General features: G+C 37.5%; 2 protein-coding genes across 5 annotated transcripts in view; both read left to right on the top strand.

Moving 5' to 3' along the window:
* Window positions 1–24094, top strand: part of LOC134285824 (uncharacterized) — a 392906-nt gene that overhangs the window by 323194 nt on the left and 45618 nt on the right. The window lies entirely within an intron of this gene.
* Window positions 7697–24094, top strand: part of LOC134285823 (mucin-7-like) — a 30164-nt gene continuing 13766 nt past the window's right edge. Inside the window, exons 1-4 of one of the 4 annotated variants that reach the window (XM_062847430.1) lie at window positions 7697–8179; window positions 20478–20947; window positions 21077–21120; window positions 21209–21449. In XM_062847430.1, coding sequence (XP_062703414.1) covers window positions 20716–20947; window positions 21077–21120; window positions 21209–21449 — 517 coding nt within the window. In that variant the 5' untranslated portion in view covers window positions 7697–8179; window positions 20478–20715. Of the gene's footprint in view, window positions 8180–20477; window positions 21121–21193; window positions 21450–24094 lie in introns of all 4 variants that reach the window. The other 3 variants (XM_062847429.1, XM_062847428.1, XM_062847426.1) reach the window with 3 other exon arrangements.

Raw genomic sequence — 24094 nt, 5'->3', positions numbered from 1 at the left:
AGTTTACTTCACACTCTCTCTCTCTACTTGGCGTAACGTCCTCATTGGGACAAAGCCTGCTTCTCAGCTTAGTGTTCTATGAGCACTTCCACAGTTATTAACTGAGAGCTTTCTCTGCCAATGACCATTTTGCATGTGTATATCGTGTGGCAGGCACGAAGATACTCTATGCCCAAGGAAGTCAAGGAAATTTCCTTTACGAAAAGATCCTGGACCGACCGGGAATCGAACCCGTCACCTTCAGCATAGTCATGCTGAATATCCGTGCGTTTACCGCCTCGGCTATATGGTTACTTCACACGTTTTTAGTGAATTTTCAGTATTTTTACGGTGATATCTTATCCCTAAAAATAAAGTCTGAAATATTTTACCTAGATCCTTGCAATATTCTTCTTCTACAAAGAAAATATATGATAGTTTTATGTGAAGTCTATAACGAATATTTTACAAGTTATCCGCAAGATTGCTGGCGCGATTCCTCATAAATTTTCTTAAATTATTAAGCAAATTTCCCTTGCAGAAACCTTATCATGTTTCGCATGTCATTCACAAATTTTCGGTTAGTTTTGTTTGTATCCAAACGCCATCTTTTGTGATCTCCTGACATAGGCATTACAGGATTTATTTTTTCGTAGATTACTCGTAACTTGATTTGAAGACATTCTACTCCTATCATGAAACAGCGTTCTTTAGATTTTTTTTGAGATTCATAATAGTTTTCTAGGGCCCATATAGCCGAGGCGGTAAACGCACGGGTATTCAGCATGACCATGCTGACGGGTTCGATTCCCGGTCGGCCCAGGATCTTTTCGTAAAGGAAATTTCCTTGGGCATAGAGTATCTTCGTGCCTGCCACACGCATGCAAAATGGTCATTGGCAGAGGAAGCTCTCAGTTAATAACTGTGAAGTGCTCATAGAACACTAAGCTGAAGAGCAGGCTTTGTCCAAATGAGGACTTTACGCCAAGAAGAGAGAGAATAGTTTTCTGCTGTATTCTCGAACAGGCCACTATTGAAAATTTACTAAAATTTAAAATTTGGGTGAACCGTGCCAAGAAGGTAAAATATCTGTGTTGATAACTTACGAATATATTTGATATCATCAATGATGCGTAGGTACCGTAATCCGGGGTAACATTGATCAGAATTTTCGATCTTTCTGTTACATATTTTGTATTTTTAAAACAAGTACTGGCCCTCTGATTATGTGTTGAGCTACTCGAAAAAGTTTCGTAAAGCTTTTAAACATGTTTAAATAGGCTTTTCAATCTGATTTTTGATTTTGTTGATTTGGGGTAACATTGATGATGTCAGTGATCAATGTTCGTTTGTGTAAAATACCCTTACTTACTAAATTCGGGGTCGCTGATTTCGAACATGTTGTCCAAATTCTTACAAGTTATGTACTTTTTGAGTTATTTTAAAGATTAAAATTTTCCAAACCACGAATTACGCCTAAAGGTAGGCAATGGCTTAAGGAATTGATAGCCAACTTTTAATAACCGTATATTTTATTGAAAAATAGCATTTTCTTAAGGTAATACGGGACGCTGTGTTATTTTTCCTATCTTCCCTCTCTTTCTAACAATTTCCCTCGCGATTCTGAAGATGGTAATCTCGATTTCTATCACAATGAAGACACTAAAAATCAATCATATGCATCATATGCACTGCAACTGAGCATACACAATGATAAGTACTTGTTGCAAAATATCAAGTATATTCGCAGATTATCATCGTAGGCAGTCTTGTCAGCGATCACAGTCTTTGACACCTTTTCGTTGATATTCGGCTGCCTTTGTCTCCAACATTCGCAACACAAGCTACTGTACAGAACAAAAATGTCGAATGAATGCGCTTGACCATGATTGCGCCTTCGGGAGATGGTTCGGTTTTTGTTATTCCTGTCTTTCCCATAAAGAGAGCTGTTTTGGATAAATGTATGTGTCGTAATCGATTTTTCACACACGAATACACTAATATTATAACAATCATAATCAAAATTGGCTGAAATCTTGCGAAAAGCTGGAATTAAAAAAATGTCATCGTGTCAGACGACGTTGATTTGATCCACTTTTTTTGTTTATTGATCTTCGTTCTGTCACTCGTGTTGTGTGTAAGACGTAGCGGTCGCGCTCGAATAAAACAAAGCAAGCTGACACCCGACCGTGGCAAAGAAACTAAGGTACCGTAAACTGGGGTGTAGTTGATCAGTGGGGTGAACCTGATCACTCAATTACCCGCGTATATCGGCTTTCAAGGAAGCTACCATTCCATTTTATTGTTACGTCATTGGATTGCGAATGGTTAAATTAGAATTGTTGCTTCCTTGAAAATCGATATTCGCGGGTAATTGAGTGATCAGGTTCACCCCACTGATCAACTACACCCCAGTTTACGGTAGTGAAAAGTGTCGAATGTTTACAAGCCTGTTAGTAGCAACAGAGCAATGGCGGATATCTCCCCGACCGTCCCGTTCGCCCTTAAAAGTTTCGTTCAATAAATCCAACTCTAGGATATCATATTAACCTTCCGGCAGTCACGCGGTTGGCAGCCACCGCCAGCACCACGCTATTACTAAGTACAAAAAGCGAAATTTTTTCAGCGTGTTGTACAAAATACAACAGCGCGATCGCTCGAGGGTTAAAGTAATACAGTGATTTCGAACCTCATATTGTATCTAGTATTCATGCCATGCATGAATGTTTGACAATGCATCTCATTGCGTTACGAAACACAGTTATGAAAAAATCATTTTTTTTAATGTTTATGAAATTCAATTTTCAAGAATTACATGTCATTAAATAGCTAAATAACAGCAGATTATGATATACCATTCGATAACAGAAACTGATTCAATGTAAGATGCTTGTTTGAACATTTCATGAGGTCGGTAAAGTCGATCAATGTTACCTGCGAGGAAAGGTTACCCCGTTTTACGGTACCAGATAGTGTTATATGCAGCTTTAATTATTTTATGAAAATGAACATAAAACAACTTGAATGTTTGCATCAGCCTAACTGTAAGGATTCAACAGATTTTCTATCAATGCCAAAAGTATCAAATAGAATTTAACAAGAAAATCAGTACGAATTTTAGAAAATGTTTGAAGGAGCTTTTAAAAGTATTGTTGAAACATAATTTCTAGAAAATGAATGTGGTGAAATTTCAAGAAAGTATTATGTATAAGCGTTCTAAATGAGTTTGCCTGCATTGTGGAAGACCTCTTGAGAAATTTTCCATAGAAAGTTACAGGATTCATAAAGGTCTTTTTGCTAAATGACTACTGTTGTCACCGAAACTCTTTTAGCGTTCCCCGGTTAACTCAAACACGGATTTTTTATGGGATATGCTTTAGCTGTAAGTTTATTTAGTTAGTTTAGATTTGCATGTGCATGAACCATTAATACTTACAAATTTTCGGTAATTCACTAAAATTCTTCCCTTTTGGTTTTCCAATTTAGGTTATCAAATTACTAGAATAACAAATTTGCATGAACTTTATCCATAGGTAACAAACTATTACTATACTCACTTCCAAATTCACCTTTAATTACAAAAAGTAGGTTTTTATCAAATTTTAATAGCTAGTTTAGGAACAACTAATGAAATAATCAAACTTTCAGCAGAGTAAATTCTGGCACGTTTCTATGCGAGCACGAAGTTTGTTGTTTTTCTTTGAGCATATAGTTCAATAATGCCACCTCATCCCGTATCATTCATTCGATCGCAATAGTTGTTAACAATAGACACGATCGAAATAGAACGGCGACTCACGTGTTAGGCCATCTCCATCGCAGGGAGGGTTTCGTCGTAACAACTACATTCAGATGGTTCCAATACATTTACTGTGCTAATTTACATCAGCATTAGAAACTATTGGATGAATTTATTGCTGAAGAATTTGTTTAGAGTTCTCGGCCGAAATCCAGATTTTATCATTGAGATTTTTTTTTATTATGAAATGCATGCAAAATTTGCAACCACAGGATTTAAACATCTGAACTAGCTCTTTAAGTACCTCTAACTAATAAAACCAAATCCAGATGTCATTCTAATGATTTTCTACGGATAAAGTCTATCGAATATCCTAGTGGTAAATTTAGTGTCATTTTTAAAATAATTCTTAGTTAGTCTTTTGAATGGATTTTCATCTAAAATAAGTAGTTTCTAGTGAATATGTCAAAAGTTACTTCCAGTACAGCTTCTTAGGTAAGCCATTATGCCTTAAACTAATGCACTATACATGTTTTTTTAAGAAAAAAGGGAAAATTCAGGAAACTTTATATTTATGAGCAGACACCCTCTAGCTTAGATTCACATGACCTGGAATTTTCAGTGAAATATACTGGAAAGTCGGGGAATTTTATTTTCAAAATTTCTCTGAAACCTGCCTGCAATCTCATTAAAGCTTACCTAAGAGCTTATGGAACACCCTAAAACCCATCAGAAACATCCAAAAATGTCCTAAAACGCCTCTGTAACTCCTTGTATCCCCCGTTTAGCTTTCACATACTCTCTGAAGACCCCTACAACTCTCCTGAAACCTTCTGTCGCGGGTGGTGCTGGTAGCCGACTTTTTGAGCAGAATTAAGACGAGTATTTGTCTTTATCAGCTACAAAGCTGCAAAATTAAGTCTATTTATTTAAAAGGCTAAGCCTAAGCCTAGGGAAGCTAGTGAAGGTTATTGTGACGTCATTTGTTTAGCAGCTTTTTTAATCTGAAAGAGTATGATTAAGTTTATTTTTTCATGCACGTGATTGTTCAATCTAGTGGAACAAAATTTGGTGGGGTTATTTCAAGACAATTATTTGTAATGAATCATGAAATTAGTTCAAAACATTTTATTTAAGTATTTCTTTAAGAGTATGTTGTTCTTCTCTGAGTTTTTCTTGATGCTTCTTTTAACCAAAATATCATCCTATATGCGATGATGAGGTTCAACATGAAATTTGCCAAAGTTTTTTTTTTTCTTAAATGCTTAAATTTTGTAATGATTTTCTCAAAAATTCGATCTCAAAAATTTCATCTGGGCCTTCGAGATATCGATCGAACTGTTTTTAGCAGATATCTATAAATGATACCAAGAATTTGAAGATTCAATCAAATCCCGACTCCAAAACATTTTTGGCTATATTTTTCAGGAGTGCAGTATAAATATCTTCAGTATTCTTCACAATTCAATCTTCACATTTATTTCCTCGAGAATTCTTCTAAGAATTTCTTGTCGTCTTGCCACAAGCACAAACTCACAAACTTAGCTTAAAATAATTCATTGATTTCCTGGATTTAACAACTTTGAAGTCACTATTCAGTCACTATTTGGGGTCTGTTCCAATTGGAGAATCTATATATATAAAAATGAGTTTGAAGTTCCTTTGAGGCAACAAAACTCAAGAACAGATGAACTGATCAGCATGATTCTCGCACGGTTCGGTTTGTATTCATTATATTTGTGTTTATATGCACAAAAAGTTACGAAAATTAACTAGAAAAGTAAGAAAATTGATAAAGTACTGATTCTTCATGAACTGGGAAGGAAATCAACACGATCGAAATGAAACCAATCTAGAGTGCCGTGCTGCATTGACCTCAACAATTGTCAAACCACCACAGCTTGACAAGACGAAGTTTGCCGCGGGACAGCTAGTTAAAAATAATTTTCACATAAACTTAACAGTTCGATAATTATTTCCTTAGGAGAGCTGTCAAGTTTAAGTATCGAACTGTCAAATTTAAGTAAAAATTCATTTTAATTCGCCAATTGGAAAAGACCTTGGTCACTTTGTCGATAATTTTGGTCACTAAAGTCACTATTAACATTCGTACAACAACTATATGCGCGGGTGTTGATCGTTTTTGTGGCGTGACATTTCTCAAGCAGTTATCAGCAGCATCCCACATCAAGAGGAACCTGGTTCAGAAAAGACGATCATCAAATGGATATAAAACGACAAACTCGGTGAGGACGTTTCATGCTTCATATTTCTCTATTGTATATTGTATATATTGAACCATATAATTGCAAATATCTCGGAGCGTTTGGTACGGTATGTCCACGCATCCTTCCTCCCCTGTAGATTCGAGAAGTGATTCGATGTTAAACGAAAGTTTATTATAGTCGAAGAATTTCAAAGAATCATCTCTGCGGTAAACGCTACGCAGTAGGCCTGGCCGCTTTGATGCTGCAAGCATCAATATTGACAAGAAAAATAATTGGGCGTAATCTAACCCGATTATTTTCCAGGATGCTTTCTTGTACTGGCTGCGTATGCGTTAGATTAGATTAGATTAGATTAGATTAAAGTCACTATTATTTTGCCACCTGATCGCTACCAGCCCTGTTTACATGTTAATTGTTAAGCACCACCGGGTAATCTGAACGATGTAACTTTTTTCACAAGTGACGGATCACTTTGCGGTCTTCGGCAAAGTTTCTCGGCATATCCTTGGCTATACTTCAACGCCATTGGTTAGATCGTTTTAGACAAAATAAAACAATTTATTAGAAAAAATGCGAAAAAGCACGTTTTCCCATACTAACCCATACTAAATTTCATACAAATTTCAATCGCAATGCGGAAAACGGGGTTGCAACCAATCGTTCCCAAATTTTGCACAGTTGTTTTGGACGCTAAAAGGAATCGAAAAAGCTTTGTTCCAAAAAATCGAATTTGTTGACCCAGTCTAGTGGTCACGATTATGACCAATAGCAGCACTGATAACCCTAATGCACGATTAAAATTAATGATAATCCAAAAAATGATTTTAAATCGCTGGCTTTGGGAATTTGAAAAGAATCTTATACTAAACAAGACTATTAGCTTACCTAGTTCAAAAGCCTGTGAACTAGTGTTATTGCTATTGAAGAACAAATTATAAATACTTGGAATAAGGTTTGTGGTTGCTCAAAAATTACAGAAATCGGAGGAATAAGGCCATTGACTTTGCGCCGAAGGAAAACTCAACAGCCAAAGTACGCGTTCCCAAATACGAAAAGCTTCCTTCCGCATCAAACAACTGAACGGCGAGCAACGACCCTCAGGACAGTTGAGAAGGCACATTTGCATCAGGACTCAGGAGTACTGTCAGGATACGCTCGGCTAGGCTCGAGCCCGTTCGTCCATCCAGCCAGCCGTACCGTACACATATGGCACCGTGCGCGCTGCTAGTACGAATGTTATGTATGCCTGCCCAACTTGCAACACAACGGGACGGGAATAGGCAGGAAACCGCGAACCGTCAGGACCTGAACCCCCGAATGGCAAGCAGCAGCAGCGAATGTACCCATGCGGAACGAATTCGTTTTTGACCCCCATCGTCGTATGCCACCTTCGCTGGCTTGCGTTCGCGGTTAGTTTGCGCTTGCAGCCGTTAGATGTTCTACGGCAGGGGTTCTCAATTGATAGGATTTGAATTTTCCCAAATCAAAAGTTGAGTTTGTTTTGAGAAATGTTTCCATTCATAAGACAGGTTAATGTTGGTGAGTCCGTTTCATGGTATTTTAATTAGTGTTCAAATAGCGTTATATTCTAATTATTATCAAGTCTAATCTCTGAGTTTAGTTTATTACTTGTTCTACGAGCATTTTGATAGTTGATAATTGAAAATAATAACATGGTTCTTATGGTCCGAAATATTCTTGAATCCCAATTGGTTGCAACATTGTCACGAAGACTGTGAGTGCAAGGCCGAAAACTAGACAGTTAACATTTGGGAACCCCTCTGCTCCAGTGTTGTTTGCTGCTGTTTGATCAATATGGCACTGCTACTACCGAATTCCCTTCCCCCTAGGAAACCTCGAGAGGAAAAAGCACCAGGCTTCTACCAGGTAACCAACCAACCGTCCATCCAGTTGATCGCGGTCCCTATGGAGATACCCACACGACATCATCAAGGAGTTCAAAGTGGTTCAGTCCGAAGAAGAAAGTTAAGTCTGCCGCGAGGCACTGTTTGTTTAGTCTGGAATCTTCAGTGCGTTCTGTTTATAGCGACCACCGGAAAGAAGTGCTAGTTTTCTGTCTAGACGCTAACCACCAGGAGCAAAACATCCACCGGGGAGATCATCTCCAGGAAACGGATTGTGAACGTTTTTAGTTTTGTGTGGAAATGAATCTATTTTGCGTCGTTGATTCGCGGAAGTCAAGGAACAACCCTCAAAGTGTGGAAAATTAAATGTAAGTGAACCGTGGATTATCTGCAACCTTCTGCAACCTACCGTTTTGGGTGATGTGGTGGTGGTCATCCTGCTGTGGAAAGTGGGAAGCAGCGGAAATCCATCTCGAGTGATTGTGAGGAGTTCCGTGGAAAGCTGTGCATTCATTAGGCTAATTCCCGGTAATGAAGTGATTATACTTTTACCTATGATTGCAAGAAAAAAAAAAGGAAAACCTGCGTCAGTTTCTCCCCCTGCTGTGAGGTGAGGTGCCCGGTGAGGGTAACGCTACGCCACCAAGCGTTTTCCGCGTTGTCCATAGAAACGGTGGTGGTCGGAGCGCGCGGTGCAGGATTTTTCCGCGAGTAAGTCGAGCATGTTAGACTGGTTCAAACTACAGCGGGATTCTGTTTTCGTACCAAACATCGAAAAAAAAATTTTTCTAGGTTAAATAATCCATTTAGTGGTAGTAACAACAATAATTGTGCTGATTGTAACAATTTAGCACAATTTCTATTAAAATGATTAAACCAGTTTTGTGTCTTAAATTTGTTCGTTTGCCTTGTTTTTTTTTCTCTAAGGTTTTTGCTTTTTTGCACCCATAGTATTCTTATTCTGCGTTATGACGTGTAAAGTTTACAATATAAATTTCAAACATTTGATGAGATATTTGAAATTTTTATTTTTAACCCAATCTCACCCCCTGACTTATTGTCACTCCCTTCGAAGATACCGTTGGTAGGGTAGAAATTTACTTCGTCATATGCGCTATTTCCCGTCATATCAGATGGAATTTAGTCAATAACGAAAATTATTCCAACTTACCTATAGCTCATAAGATGATGAAAGCAAAAACATGTATACTGTCAATAACCAGCCTCTATAGCACTGGAAATCGAAAAATTTCACTTTTCAATTTCACTCCACTTACGACTTTTCAATTGTTCTTGTTTTGCGTATGACGAAGGCAACTGCACCTAAGCAACAGTTTGCCGAATTGTTCTTCATCATCGCTCAATTTTTGCTTCGCCAGATTCACTTATTGAACTGAAGTTCTATTAACACCTCACAACAGCTCTGTGCCACTTCAAAGTTGGATTCCACTGCTGCAGAATTATTAAAAAAATGCTTTTTTTTCATTGGTAAACAACAAGCTGTCTTCGTCCCAGAGAAGGTACAGGCATGGTCTGGATTTATGAATTAATCATTGAACCAAACTGGCTATGAGGCATTAGGCGAGGTGCAAAAATACACTCGATCATTTTTGGTCGGTACTTAGTATGACGAGAATTAGATAAAAAAAAACCGTAGTTACAATATCAAAAGTTCTAACAGAACTCTTTCCAGTTAAAATACAAATATAACAAATTGAAATATAATTATATCAAGATTACATCAAACTTAGTTTGATTAAGCTTTTCAAATTATAACAAAATTATAAATTTTAAATTATAAATTATAAGTTCTGTTATCCGTTTTAAAACATATTTTTTATATGTACGTTTTGTTACAAATCTCTTGACTCGAGTGACTAATGATTTAACATTAACATAACTAACATTATCATTTTGATGATTCCGAGAAAAGTTAATCGGCAGGGGATGAAAGTGTAGACGAAATCTTAAGTAAAGGAAGGAGTCTTGAATTTACTGGGGAAGTCTGGTAGCTTCGTAAGAAATCAAAAAATTCTGGACACACGTCATTGTTGAAAGCTCAAAACTGTAGGAACTAATAAGTATATATTCACAGATGATTTTGGAAAGAATCTGATGATTTTGGAAGCTATTGTTTTCATAATATGTTTTTTAGAAGGAAATTAGCAATTTTGAGGAAAACTACGGGAACAAAAAAGTCAAGACATTCCCCACGTCTCTAGTTCGTGGAACTTGATTTTAAATCCAACAGGTTTTCCAAAGAAATTATCCAGCAATTTCTTCAACGATTCCCTCAAGAAAAACATTCAAGCATTCCTCTAGGGATTCCACCAAGAATTCCTCCAAGGATTCACTAGAAATCATTTCGAATTCTTCCACAAACTTCGACATATATCCCTCAAGTACTCCAGAAGATTTTCGTCATGAATCCCTCCACGAATTCTTCCGAAGATTTTTCCATGAATTCTCTCAATAATTGATAAATGATCGACTGTATGGTTTAATTACTGGTTTTCGGCTACGCAGTCTTTATTTAATTAACGACGTTCTATATTTTCCCAACGTTTCGACTCTTGGTGTGTGTCATCCTCAAGGGGTAAACATTTATTTGTGACGTTATTTTTCTTATGTTTGGTCTAACTACAACTGTTCGGTTGCTTATGTTTTGGTACATGACTTGAAATATTTCGCTTTTCTCACTTCACAGCTTGTACCAACAATGGCGCAATTTTTCGTCGGTAATTAAATAAAGACTGCGTAGCCGAAAACCAGTATTCTCTCAATAATTCGTCCAAGAATTACTCAAAGATTTCTTCTAAAGATTCTCCCAAAAATTTGTCCTAGAGACTATCTAAAACTTTTTTAGACATCCAACAAGATAATTTTCTGGATTCCTATTAGAATCCTCAAGAAATCATCCTGGATTTGTTTCAAAAGTTTTTATCTAGGAATTTCTCCATGGAATCTCTCAGCAATTTATGGAAGAATTCCTGGATGATTTTCTCCAAGATTTCCTTCATGGATTCTTCTACGAAACGAGTTCATCCAAAAACTTCACGAAGATTTCTTCCAAAAATCCTCAGACATTTCTACTAGGATTTTTGGGGTTTATTTTTTTTTCCTTCTTTAAGAATTCTTCCAGTAAATGTTCCAAGAATCTTTCTAAAAAAAATCGCTCAAAGTTCATCCAAAAAACTTTTCAAGAAATTCATTCTACTAGGATTTCAAATGTTTACTTCAAGAGTTTTCGCAAAATTCTTCCAAATCTTTCTACAATTCTACAAAAAAAACTGAAGATTTATACAAGAATTCCTATTTTTTGTAAGTTCTACTTATTTTCTGCCGAAAATGTGCCTAAAGATTGTTCCAGAACTTTCTCGAGACCTTGTGAGGATACTTCAAAAAAATCATCATATTATTTTTACTAGAAACCCTTCAGGGACTCCTGCAATCCATCTACCAGGGATTCTTCCATGGGTTTTTCTACGGATTCTTACAGGAATTCCTCAAAGGTTTCTTCCAAAAATTGCTCCTGCATTTCTTTGAGAAAATTTTCAACGATCACTTTGGAAATTTTTAGAAATTCTTTCAAAACTTTCTCAAAAATTCTGGCTGAAATTCCTCAGAGGATTTAAAATAGAAGTTTTCCTGGAATCATTATTAATTCCTTCCTTCTAGGATTACTCTTAGAACACTCCAAAAACTTTGAAAAAAATATTCCGAGAATTATTCTAAGAATTCATTTCAGGAACCCCAGAAATTGCTCTAAAAAATTGTTCAGAATTATGCAGTGAAAATTTTAGAAATTCTTCCAACGATTCATCCAGGAATTTCTCCAATGATTCCATTAATCCATCGCCTGGAGATTTTCTAAGTATTCTTCAATGTTTTTTTCAAGGATGCATCCAAATATTTACCATTTTTTCCATGGTTTTGGACATTTGGTATGTGTGCCATCAGTAATCTCATGCTCCCATATTCATTAGTATGGGACAAATATCAAATCCTCGCTCCAGTCGACTTTTTAGATTCCATTTAGGTCCCATATGAACTGTGCAAAATTTCAGCGCAATCGGTGAAACTATAATTTAGCGCAAGCGGTTCAAAGTTTTCATAGGATTTACTATGGGAAAAGGTACACTTTCAGATAAAAAATCCCAGAGGTCGTCCCTTGTCTCCTTAATTCAAATCGATCAATGTTTCTTGTACAAAAATCAATTATGAAACTTTACTTCGAAGACCGCAAAACGATTGGATGCTTGTGGAAAAAGTTATTGATTTATTACCGATTAGTGATCTAATGAACGGCTTTTTGTTTTGTTTTATTAGCAGCACTGTAGCTGCTGCCTTGGCTGCTGCTGTTTCTGGGGGCGGTGATGCCTCCCGCCACCCCATGCAACAACGGCAGCAGCAGTGCTGCTGATAAAACAAAATAAAATGCCGTTCGTTGGATCACTAATCGGTAATAAATCAATAACTTTTTCCACAAGCATCCAATTGTTTTGCGGTCTTCAAAGGAAACTTTCATAATTGATTTTTCTACAAGAAACATTGATCGATTTGAATTAAGGAGACAAGGGACGATCTCTGGGATTTTTTATCTGAAAGTGTAACTTTTCCCATAGTAAATCCTATGCAATCTTTGAACCGCTTGCGCTAAATTATAGTTTCATCGATTGCGCTGAAATTTTGTACAGTTCATATGGGACCTAAATGGGATCGAAAAAGTCGACTGGAGCGAGGATTTATTTTTTCCATACAAGCGTGTACCATACTAATATTCATCCTATTCGAAAACAAGCGATTACGGCACCGATCGATTCCGCTCTTTTTGTTTTCATGCGTGCTCACTTCTAATAAAAAATACAAAAATAAGAAACTAAACAAACAGCGCTTCAATCCTTTGTTTTTCGTAGGATGAAAATGGGAGCCACATGCTTAAGAAGGGAACCAATACCCTACTTCAGGAATCGTTCCGAGAAATTTAATGATTTCTCCAGGAATTATTCTAAAGATGCCTACTTAAAATTTCCCAGGAATTATTCTATGATTTTTTTCCCAAGATTTTTCTGGAAGTCCCTCAAGGACTGACCCAGGAATTATTCGAATAATTCCTTCATTCATCCAAGTTTCATTTTTAATTTTTTAATTTTTTCTAGAGCATTATTTAAAAAAAAATGTATTTTTTTTTTGAAATAATACCTCGTAAAACATTTAGCAGAGTTTCTTGAGAAGTTATTGGAAGAATTTTTGGAATAATCCTTGTTGATATTCTTTAACAAACCTATAGAGAAAATTCTGGAGGAATCCTTGTAATAAATCTTTAAAAAATCCTGAAAGAGTTCTTGGAAAAAAAAGGCTGGAAGAGGTCTTATTAGATTTTTTAAAAAGAGTTAGAAGACTTCTGAAATAATCTTTGAGAAGTTTTCAGGGGAAATCCCTTAAAACCTTTTCAGACGAGCCTTTTAGAAAATTACCGGAAGGAAGCTTGGTATCTACCATATCTACACTGGAACTTCTGTTAAGAACCCATCTAGGTAAAATCTATGTAGATACCTCGATTTAGGTAACTCCCTGGCCAAGATCACAGGGTTCGACGGTATTAAAGTGAAGGATGTTAATTGTAATTCTTGTAATGAAAATATCACCTTTAACACTTTAATGCGCCTCCAACGGTTCATTGCGAACCGGCTGCTACAGATGGAGTATGGCTGATTTATCAGAAATGCTCGATAAACAGGAGGGACCTGCTGGGGCCTAGTAGTTTCTATACCCAGAAAACAGTTCTGGTCTATTGAGTCTGGGAAGGTTTCGAGAGTCGTTGTGAATCATAATGCAATTTTTTGTGTTTTGTGACGAGTCTCGGAATCTTTAGCAGACTTTGAACTGTTTCCTGGGCTTCCCACTACTCGGTTAATTTTAACAAATACACTATACAAATACAAATTTAATTCAAATATGAAATAATTAGTAGTATCTCGCGTATTCAATTTGCTAATACATAGTTCTCAACATTTGATGTGCTTTCGTTATTCAATTTTCTCTATAATTTTCAATATCAATTTAAAATAACTAAGTCACTAATAGTGGGAAGTGCAACATTTAACAGTGCTTGCTTATAGATTCGAAGCTAACGTGTGATCAAGACGAAATCGACAAAAACTGACTACTTCGACTTTGACTAACGTAGACTATTTATGACAAATTAGATTTTTCGACTGAGTGTATGAAAGGTTTTCTTTAATATGGACTTAAAGACAACGAAAGACAACTTTCAAAGATAATAAAAACAATACTAAAATGAGGATCAACGAAAATGGACATAACAAACACATCGACTATCTAACAGATCATAGACACACCAAAGATTACTGAATTATAGGGCACAGCATAAGTATGAACAATAACATTCTTTAAAGCTTGACATGACAAAAAAAAAACAAATACAAAATTGACCATATGACAAAACCGAAACTTTCACACCTTCTACCGTAACCTTCTGAGTCAGTACGCAACAGTGTCTTACTGGACGACATGTTCCGTGCACGGCTGGTGAACTGCTTCTGAAGGATTACGTACTCTATCCTATCCAAAGGCCTAGTGAACTGTCGTTGTCCGCGCAAACGCGAGACGCTTGTGCGTACAGTGATGGGAGAGGTTTCTACGTCCGTCGGCGTGCCGCTAGAAACCTTTCAAAAAAAAAAAAAAAAAAAAAGATACCTCGATTTAGGTAACTTTATCTAAATGGAGTTTGAATGTATTCAAAACAGATGGAGTACTTAAGATTAGAGATAAGGGTGGTTTACGGGAAAGGGGCAGCGAGTGAAGCATAGGAGTGTTTGGCTCATCCTAAACCTTCTGAAACATCCTAAAACGCACTGAAGCGCTTCTGAAATCCTCCTAAAGGCCACATGTAACTGACCCAAGAGCCCTCTAAAATCTCTCTGAAGCCTTTTTAAACGCCCTAAAACGCTTTTGAAATCCCACTAAACCCCCATGGAACTGTCCTGAGAGCCCAAGCAGTTCCCTTTGAGACCCTCTGTAATTCCCTGAAATGCCTTGTAACGCACGAAACCGCTTCTGAAAACCCCTTAAAGCCTTCTTGGAACTAACGCGAGAGCCCGTGTAGTAGCCCCTTCAACCCTTCTAAAACCTTCCGAAACGCCCTGGAACATCTTCCAACACATTTATACGCTTCTTGAACCTCCCTAAAACCTGAAGTGCTTGAAACGCTTCTGAAAACTCGCCTATAACCCCCATGAAACTGTCCTGATAGCTCTTGTAGTCGCCTAAAATCCCTCTGATTCCCTCTGAAACGCCCTGCAAACGTCATTCCCCCTAAGCAGCATACAAGTCACATAGAAGTGTCGCCAGCGCAGATTTTTGGTTGTACAGGAGCTACATTTATGTAAATCCAACTGAAAGGCAGAATAACGTAAAATTGACTCGTGTCCAATCAAAAACCTGCGCTATCGACACTCCTTTGTGGCTTGTGTGCTGCTTGGGCCATGAAACGCCTTGAAACGTTATGAAACGCCCTGAAATGCCTCTAAAATTTCCCCCAGAACCTCCATGGAATTGACTGAAAGGCCTTGAAACGCCTGAAAACTCTAGAGGAATTCAAGCATAACTTTACCAAACACCGAATGTAACAAATGTAAACAAAAAAGAGATTTTCACATGAGGCATTGAATTTCGTTTTTGCATCACTAACCTGGGTCTCCAGTTTGCCTAGTGGTTAAGGCTATGGATCGCTAATCTGGAGTCGGCGGGTTCGATTACCGTTCCAGTCGGGAAAATTTTCTCGACTCCCTGGGCATAGTGTAGGGTAAGAAATCAAACTTTGAACTAGTCAAATTGTAATCTTAATTTGAACCATTTCAAAATTCATTAAAACGACGTACTTTTCATGCAAATATTGTCCCGAAAAAGATGTTAAACAGTTTTCCGTAATATAACCTGATAACATGGACTTTAAAAGCATTGAAAAAAGCGTTTTTGTCATGGAAAACAAGCAATTGAAAAATCACTGTGATTTCACCCATTTCCCCCCAGAGAAAGCACATTTTTGGTGCACTCGTACAGCTCATGCATTGTATCACACGCAATATGTGAACACGTCAAATGGCATCAACATTAGTGCGAAAAACAAAGCTCTCAAATTGTTCATAGTTTATATAAAGTTTATCTTAGATGCCGAAAATTTGACTATAGACGCATTAGATTTTATGTTAGATTATATGTTGATTTAAGTTTTGTAACGTTTTGTAAAATGTATTGTACATAACTGTGAATGTGTTCCAAATAAATATGTTTATAAAAAAAAAAATGAAAGCCTATTTATCGTAGAATCGACCAACCGAATAATATTCCGCATTATTTGTCATAAAATTATCAAATTTAAATGATTCTTACTTGGAGAATGTTATCTTAAGTTGAACCATTTGTAATCTAAATTTGAACTAGTAAACGGGGTGAGCTTCTAGTGTTGGCCTGTAGACTGCGCTAGTGGTTGCTTTGTTTACTCTTGCGGGATGAAAAAGTCCAAATTTAGTTTCCAAATTCCTAAAGAATTTCAAACATTCTGAGTTGAGATTCCACTGCCTAATGAAAAATAGGTATGAGAATTAGCTGATTCATGTGATTTTTCATTGTTTAGCATGGAATTGGCTGTTTTGTGAGTTGCTCGAGCTGCTGCCGCCAGTAGTTCAAATTAAGATTAAAATTGGTTCAAATTATGATTACGATGGTTCAAATTAAGATTAAAATCATTGTTGATGAAAAATCAAATATTTCAATGAAATTTGGTGCAAATACAAACTTTTTACCATTTAACAAAAAACTTATACCCGTGGCTTTCATGTACATACGATTTTGCCGTAGTAAATTATTTCCATGTGGGAGAAAAAATCACTTAAAATTTGCACTGCTTCAGAAAGCCGCAATTTGGTTCAAATTTTGATTACCTACCCTATCATTGTACTTGCCTCACAATATACAAATTCATGCAATGGCAGGCAAAGAAAGTCCTTCAAATAATAACTGTGGAAGAACACTAAGTTGAAGTGAGGCAAGCCAAGTCCCATTGGGGACGTCGAACCATAAAGAAGGAGAAGAAGAAGAAGTTGTGTGTGTTCATATGTGATGTCCTAGTGTATTCAAGAGTGTATTACATATTTGTTTACGTATTGTACCGTTGTACGATTATTATGCATTTGTTTTGCTTCACTATATCGCATAATAGACTCCTCTGGAATAATCTAGTGGAAGGTTTTCAGAAAAAATCCTTTGAAGATTTGAGTAAATTTAATCATTCGGATATTGTATGGAGGTATCCTTAGACGAATTCTTGTTTTTGTAGATTTTTAGCGATTATCCTTGAAAAAAAAAACATGTAGAAATCACTGGAAGAATCAATGGAACAATTCATGAAGGAGTCCTTGGAGGCATTCTCTGAGGAATGGAAAAAATTCTATAGGAATTATTAGAATCAATAATCTTAGAAGGAATAATCATGCAAGAATGCCCGAGTAAGTCCTTTAAGCTGGCAGAGCACCCGGGTACCTTTTTCGGTTTTAGGTGATTTTTTATATTAGAAAGTGGAAACTTTGACAGATCTATGAACAAGTGTATATTAGGGCAGTTCAGACTTTCATCTGATATAATCATATAGATCGATGAGATTAGAATTGAACCTTATGACAACTAGGTTGCCGGGTTATTAATTGGCTCGGTAGCTTAGTTGGTAAAGCATGCTGTGCGCACTTGTCTAGCGAATAAGGGTCGTGAGTTCAAATCTCACCTGAGCTGTAGATTTTTTCCCAGCTTAACCAATAATTTACCCATCTGTACATATGTACGTTGAGTTATTTGAAATTCATATTTGGGTTGCTTTTATTGCACATTAATTCAATGTCGGAAGATTTGCCAGAAGATGTGCAAATCGAGTAAGTGTTCCAGCCAATACAACAGCTGCTTTTATACAGTACGTTTTGTAATGTTGCCAAATACACACAACAGCAGCGCTTTGTAGCTGTTTAAAGAACATTCTTCTAGCTGAAAGCAGTGACGAAAAACCTGTTGACGCAACTACCGTATGCGTGATAATGTTTGCACCATCGTACAAATAAGGTACCCATATCACCTGTACACACAATTTCTTGGTTTTTATTGCATGCACGTAAGCTCTAACTCATATCACAGTAGGTTGCGGGTAAAAAAATCCGATTTCTTAAGTTTAAAATTTGCCCCATGAAGGGGTAGCAGCGGTAGTCGGGACTTGTCCACGCGCAAATATTAAAAAAGACATTTCAGGAGTGTTCAGGAGAACCGTAAAACAGTCTTAGACCGAAAAAAAGCAAGGGCAACTATTCCCGAAGGTGTCCACTGGTCGTCCAACGTTAACACGGATTAAGAAAGCTATCGCTGCCACCAAAAATAAGATTTGAGTGAATTATATGCGCTCAATGAGAAAAATGGCAAAGAAACGCGAAATCAGCGACTTAACGGCATGGCATATCGAAAAGGAAAATTACGGTGGCCTTTATGATCCTTCGACCATAGAAAAAAAAACTTACATTATTACCAATGGCATCCAGGAGCTACGAGTAGCGCCATATAAGAAAGTCTTGAATTTGCCCGAACGCAACCTCCGTTTTTTTCGATTTCCGAAAAACTATCGATCCATACCAAATTCCAGAATCAATAGTGATTACAACTTTTGTTTGTGTGTCAATGTCTACACCATTAGGCAATGTCAAAATAAAAAAATAAATTCAAAAATTGTTAATCTTGACTTTGACATTACCACTGATACTTTTCGACATTTGCGCGTGGACAAATCACGAGCTAGGTTGCCACTTAGTCATTATGCAAGTGTTAAACTAAGAAAATCAACACTTTTTATTCACAGCCTACTATGGTATGAGTTATAGCTTAAATGCCTGCAAATAAAACCAATACATTATCTTCACAAGTAAAACTGGAATTTTATTTAACGATGGTGCAAACATTATCACGCATACGGTACACAGCTTGTTCAATGTAAACATTACAGCGTTAGTAGTTACATAGAAGCCGAGAAAAGAGCTACGACTTAGTGCCATAGAAGCTGCTCGCACAACATATACATGTGGATTCCAGGTTCATTGGTATAGGGCTTGCATAGAAGCTTCCGTCCATATGTACAACACAGCAACTCAGCATCAAGCCGTATTGAGGACGCTTTGTTGACGTTTACATTCACAATAAATGTTAGTTGGGAAGTTATTAAACAAATTCTCACTCGCATGCGCAACTTTATATAGGATGTCCTGCAAGGTGTGCCAGAAGGTAATAAGCATACTATGATTGCGTGTCAAGCGTGTCGATCGAGCTGCGGTCTTCTGTTCAAGCATCCATGGATGAATTTTGATTAATAACTTTTGTCTCGTGAGTCGAAACGAGTTGCGGTCTTCGGCAACATTCATCATTGAGGTCTAAAGAATTCAATTTGACTTTGACCATATGAGTTCATCCATGTGTTTATGCTCTACAGTGCGGAGAACCTTTTTTCAAAATTCGCCATAGTAACTCCCATATAAACCTATTTTGCTTTTGGGCCACCATTAAATCACCACCGAAATGGCTGAAAATTTGACAGGACTCTAGTTTTGCACCAATGAACATATGGGAGCTTTTAATTTTTGACATGTATAAAGTCTGAACTGCCCTATTGTATATGTATCTATTGAAAGGGTTGATCGAATGCGACAATAGTTAGAAGAAGACTCGTATTTTTTAAGGAAATTACTTTAACTCTCCAAGAGTGTTTCCGTGAAATCTTTCTCTAACTTCTCGCAAAGACTCCAAAATTCTTTTAAAAACCTTAGGTTTAGCAAGTCCCAAAAATTTCGTTTGTTGTACAGTCTTAGATTATTTCTTCTAAGGACATCTGCAAAGTTTTATTCATGACTTCCACAGGATTTGTTACAATAAATTATCCAGGAATTTTCCAGAAATTGGAGGTTTCACAATACAATACAATGTACTCCAAATTTTCAGGCGAAAATTGTAACTTACTTACTTTCAGTTCTGGGCACCCACGGTGGTGAAGAGGGCCGAAAATTGTAACCTTTCAAATAGTTTTACAACTTACAAACATTTCAATCATTCTGAAATGTTACCGAATTACATAATTCAAACCAGTCTAATGTATACTATCTGGCAGACGTTGGTATGAGCAGCGTGTTTTGGGCTATATTCGCCCGACGAAATCGGGCGGTTTTAGGTTACTTCCAGCCATCTTCTATTCGTGTTGTACAGAATGAGTAGCAAGAGTGTAAAAAATAGTGCACTTTTATTCCCCCGCGATGCCGGGGGGTATACCGACTGATGTTGAAAAATATACACAAATAAAGAAACAGCAAGGTTGGCGTGGGTGGTTTGCTTTAGATACAGACTGAATGTCAGCCATATGCCGGGGATAAAATCTGAAATTCGGCAATGGAACTGGGTGATGAATAGAACTAAGAAGAAAAGTTCAAGCTTTGTAAAGCTTCCATATTTCTGTAACATAAGGGAATGAAACGCAAAAGCTACAACACAAATGTTGAAAATAAGAGCTAAAAGAACAAAATTTATGTACAAGAATGTTAATCAAGTGTTTTTTACTTCTCTCTTTTTCAGATTGCCTCAATTCTCTCAAACACCGAAAAGCCTTAAAACAGCAACCACAGCGTTTCATCTTACCGTATACCAAATTTGTCGTGCATGAATATCCAATTAAATTCTATACCATATCGTAGTAGTAACCGATCGTACTATTCGCACATACCATAACCGATACAGGGTTCAACAAAGTAATATCCATTCACCACGTAATTACCTTAAAACCATAGTCAACTAAATCTAAGAACCGATCAAAATGGCAACCCGGTTGGCAACGCAGCGTAGTTTCATAACCGTAACCCCAATCGCGAATCCTACCCCAACCTCCCCTACCACAACGGTTGCCGCACCGGTGACTCCTTCGCAGAGTCCCGGTGGTCCGTCCGGAGGATCACCCTCGAGTGACTGCTCGTCCATAGCAGTAACATCCCCAACGGTTACGGTCGCCCCAACCATCACGGCCATTCCCACGGCTGCCCTTAAAAACGGTACAGGAAAATCCATATCCAACCAAACGGCGACGGTAGCGGCTGCCAACGCAGCTGCTGCGGCCACAACACCCGCCGTCATTCCGACCAGCCTGATCGCCAATAACCTTAGCATTGCAAATCTTCTAGACACGGCCAACGGGACCTTGACCCTGCAGCAGATCATCCAACAGGTAAGCACAGTCTGCTTCCCAGACGCGTTCTTTCCCCCGTTCCAAAATCGCTGAACTTTGTCCCCCAAAACAGTGTTCCACATTGCAGAAAAAAATCGTGATCCATCCCAACGGAACCGTCATCGACATTGTGCCGATCGACGAAGCGGATCCACCGGAGGACTCCAAGGTTGGTGTCCAGTTGGCGGTGGGCGGCGGCGGCGTCGAGAGCGCAGAAACAACGCCAACAACCGTCAACGGAACCGGTCAGCAGCACGTGACCGCTCAGGTTGCGGTCGTCCAGGCCCAGAGCCCCAACGATAGAGGACCCCAGTACATCACGGTGACATGTAAGTAGCAAAAACAAAATCTTCTTTACTTTATATCGATTTTCTCTGGCGTGGTACATATTGAGAGGGGATCACAACATTTAAATAAGTAATCTATATATCTATATATATATATATAAAAATGAGTTTGATGTACCTTTGAGGCAACAAAACTCACGAACGGGTGAACCGATCAGCATGACTCTTGCACGGTTCGATTCGTATTCATGGTGACTGTGTTTATATGTATAAAAAGTAATGAAAATAAACTAGAAAAGTAAGAAAATTGCTAAAATACTGATTTTCGTGAGCTGGGAAGGAAATCAACACGATCGAAATAAAACCAATCAGGAGTGCTGTGACGTTAAGAGCTCAACAGTTGTCAAACCACCACAGCTTGGCAAGACAACGTTTGCCGGGATAGCTAGTATAACATATTACTAAATTTGAAAGGTTATGCCTTTGATGTGAAATACCATTAGTGTGGATGGTATATTGACAACTGAATAATTCTTACTTGAATCATAACCTATTAATACCTACTACCCTAATTTATGTTGGTATTCAGCAAGCTGCTATATTTATTTGTGCTGAATGCAGTCAGCGATTGTAATTGCTGGATTCCTGTACAATATGCTGGAACACATAGCAAAAAATAAAAGTACCGAAAAACTAAAAAAATTGCGTCCGACTTCGAAACAGCATACCTTGATTCTCCCTTTCCAACATTGTAAAAAAGTACGTGCGCACTTGTTCAGCATAGGCCGCGAAAGTGCGGGAGATTGACATCTAAAGCCGAAAGGAGAGATAAAGTTGTGGCAGATGAACAGGTTAACTTTCTATTCCGCAGAATCGTAACTTGTTCTGTGGTTTAGTTGATTAAAGCACTGGACGGGCGATACGGAGTCGTGAGTTCTAATCCCACCAAAACAAGTAGTATTTTTTACACAGACTTACTTCACAATTTGTTAATTAAACGGATTTTACCTACAATGCTTCAAGTTTTTGTGTCTAAATCGGAGGAACTTCTAAACAAATCTTTGAGTAAACTTTCAATAAAGTTCTGAAGAACTTAGTATTAGAATATTTACTGCCCATTCCTCGGATATTTTTGAGATTTTTTAGATAAATTCCTGGAGTTAATTCTTAAATTTTGAAGGAATCCTTGCAGAAATTATAAGAAATTCTCGGAGAAGTTTTTAGAGGAAAGTTTAGAAGATTTCCCAAAATAACATATAGATGAATTCTTGAAAAATCCATCGCGAGTGAATTTCGATTAATTTTTAGATAAATTTCTAAATTGTTGTCTTCCTTCTCGTCGTAGCAATTTTTAAAGGTGTCAACAGAAGAATTTTTTAAGATTTTCTGAAGGCTCAAAATTGCAGAAACTTTTAAAGGAATTATAACAGGAATTTCTAAGCAAACTTCTATAGGCAAAATTATTAGAAAAAACCCTGAAAAAAAATTGAAGGAGAATTTTCAACAAAAAAAAAAATTCAGATGAAATTTTTAAGAATTTAAGAATTGGAACAATCATGGGAGACTTTTTAGTTGAATGTTTGGACAAATATTCGGTGAACATTGAGAACGATTCTTTGGACGAACTTGGTAGAATTATTGAGGAAAATTCTAGAAAGAAGTTGATGATGATGATGATGATTGTGTACCCACCATCAGCGCAAGGATTACCTATGGCTGCAGAGTCATACCGGAACGGAATGATCTACCTGATGGTTTGTTGTAGCAGGGTAAGCTAAATTCACTGGAGACCTTCGGAAAACAACATGATTGTTGTTATCTCGTGACAAAGTCTGGCCACCCCACGAACATTTGCCCGGAAACCAGTTCATTTAACTTCCTTAGGCTACCCCTCCGAAATCCCCATATATGTCATGTTCAAATATAAAAAGTAATAATAAGGAACGAACTCACCGGGTAATCCTGACCAGCTGGTTTTCTATGTTTGGCTTTGGGCTCAGCATGCAAACGGTCCAACCATATTAAATGTGCACTCGTTCACACCACTCGCTGATTCTTCGATCGTCCATTGAAGAATCCGAAAAAAATACATAAGCGAGAATACCCGACGCTGCTTGTCACTGACGACCGACGACCGTTCACTCTTCCAACAGCGTTCCACTCAAGTACGAACGAAAACACAAAGAAAAATACGAAAACGCGGGAACGACGAAATGCGGCATGTTTCAGCCTCCGCGCCCTGCTTGTCACTAGGAAAATTCTAGAAAGAAGTTGTATACAAATCCTTGGAGAAACGTTTGAAGGAAATTTTGTAGATTTTTTTATGTTAATCCTCAGAGACATTTATGTAGGTATCATCTTGGAATTTCTGTTGCAATTTTTAAAGCTATTTCTGGATGAATCCTTGGAATACAATTTTCGAAGGAACTTTTAAAACAAATGGATGAATTGACGAAAACATCTTCTGAGCATTTCCTTCGGCAAACCTAAGAGCAATTTCTGAAATTTTTCCCTGAGTTACTCCAGAAAGAATCTTAAAATGAAGTTTTGGTGGAATCCTTAGCGAAATTATAGGAAGTACCTATGTATGGGGAAGTTCTTAGGCTGAATTATTGGAAAACAAACTTTATAGGAATTCCAGGAGAAATCCTGGAGCAAGCATTCTTGAGCAAATATTCGAACAAATC

This window comes from Aedes albopictus, chromosome 1 (genome assembly GCF_035046485.1).
Source record: "Aedes albopictus strain Foshan chromosome 1, AalbF5, whole genome shotgun sequence".
NCBI lineage: Eukaryota > Metazoa > Arthropoda > Insecta > Diptera > Culicidae > Aedes > Aedes albopictus.
The sequence above is the reverse complement of the archived record's forward strand: the minus strand, read 5'-3'. Positions and strand labels throughout refer to the sequence as shown.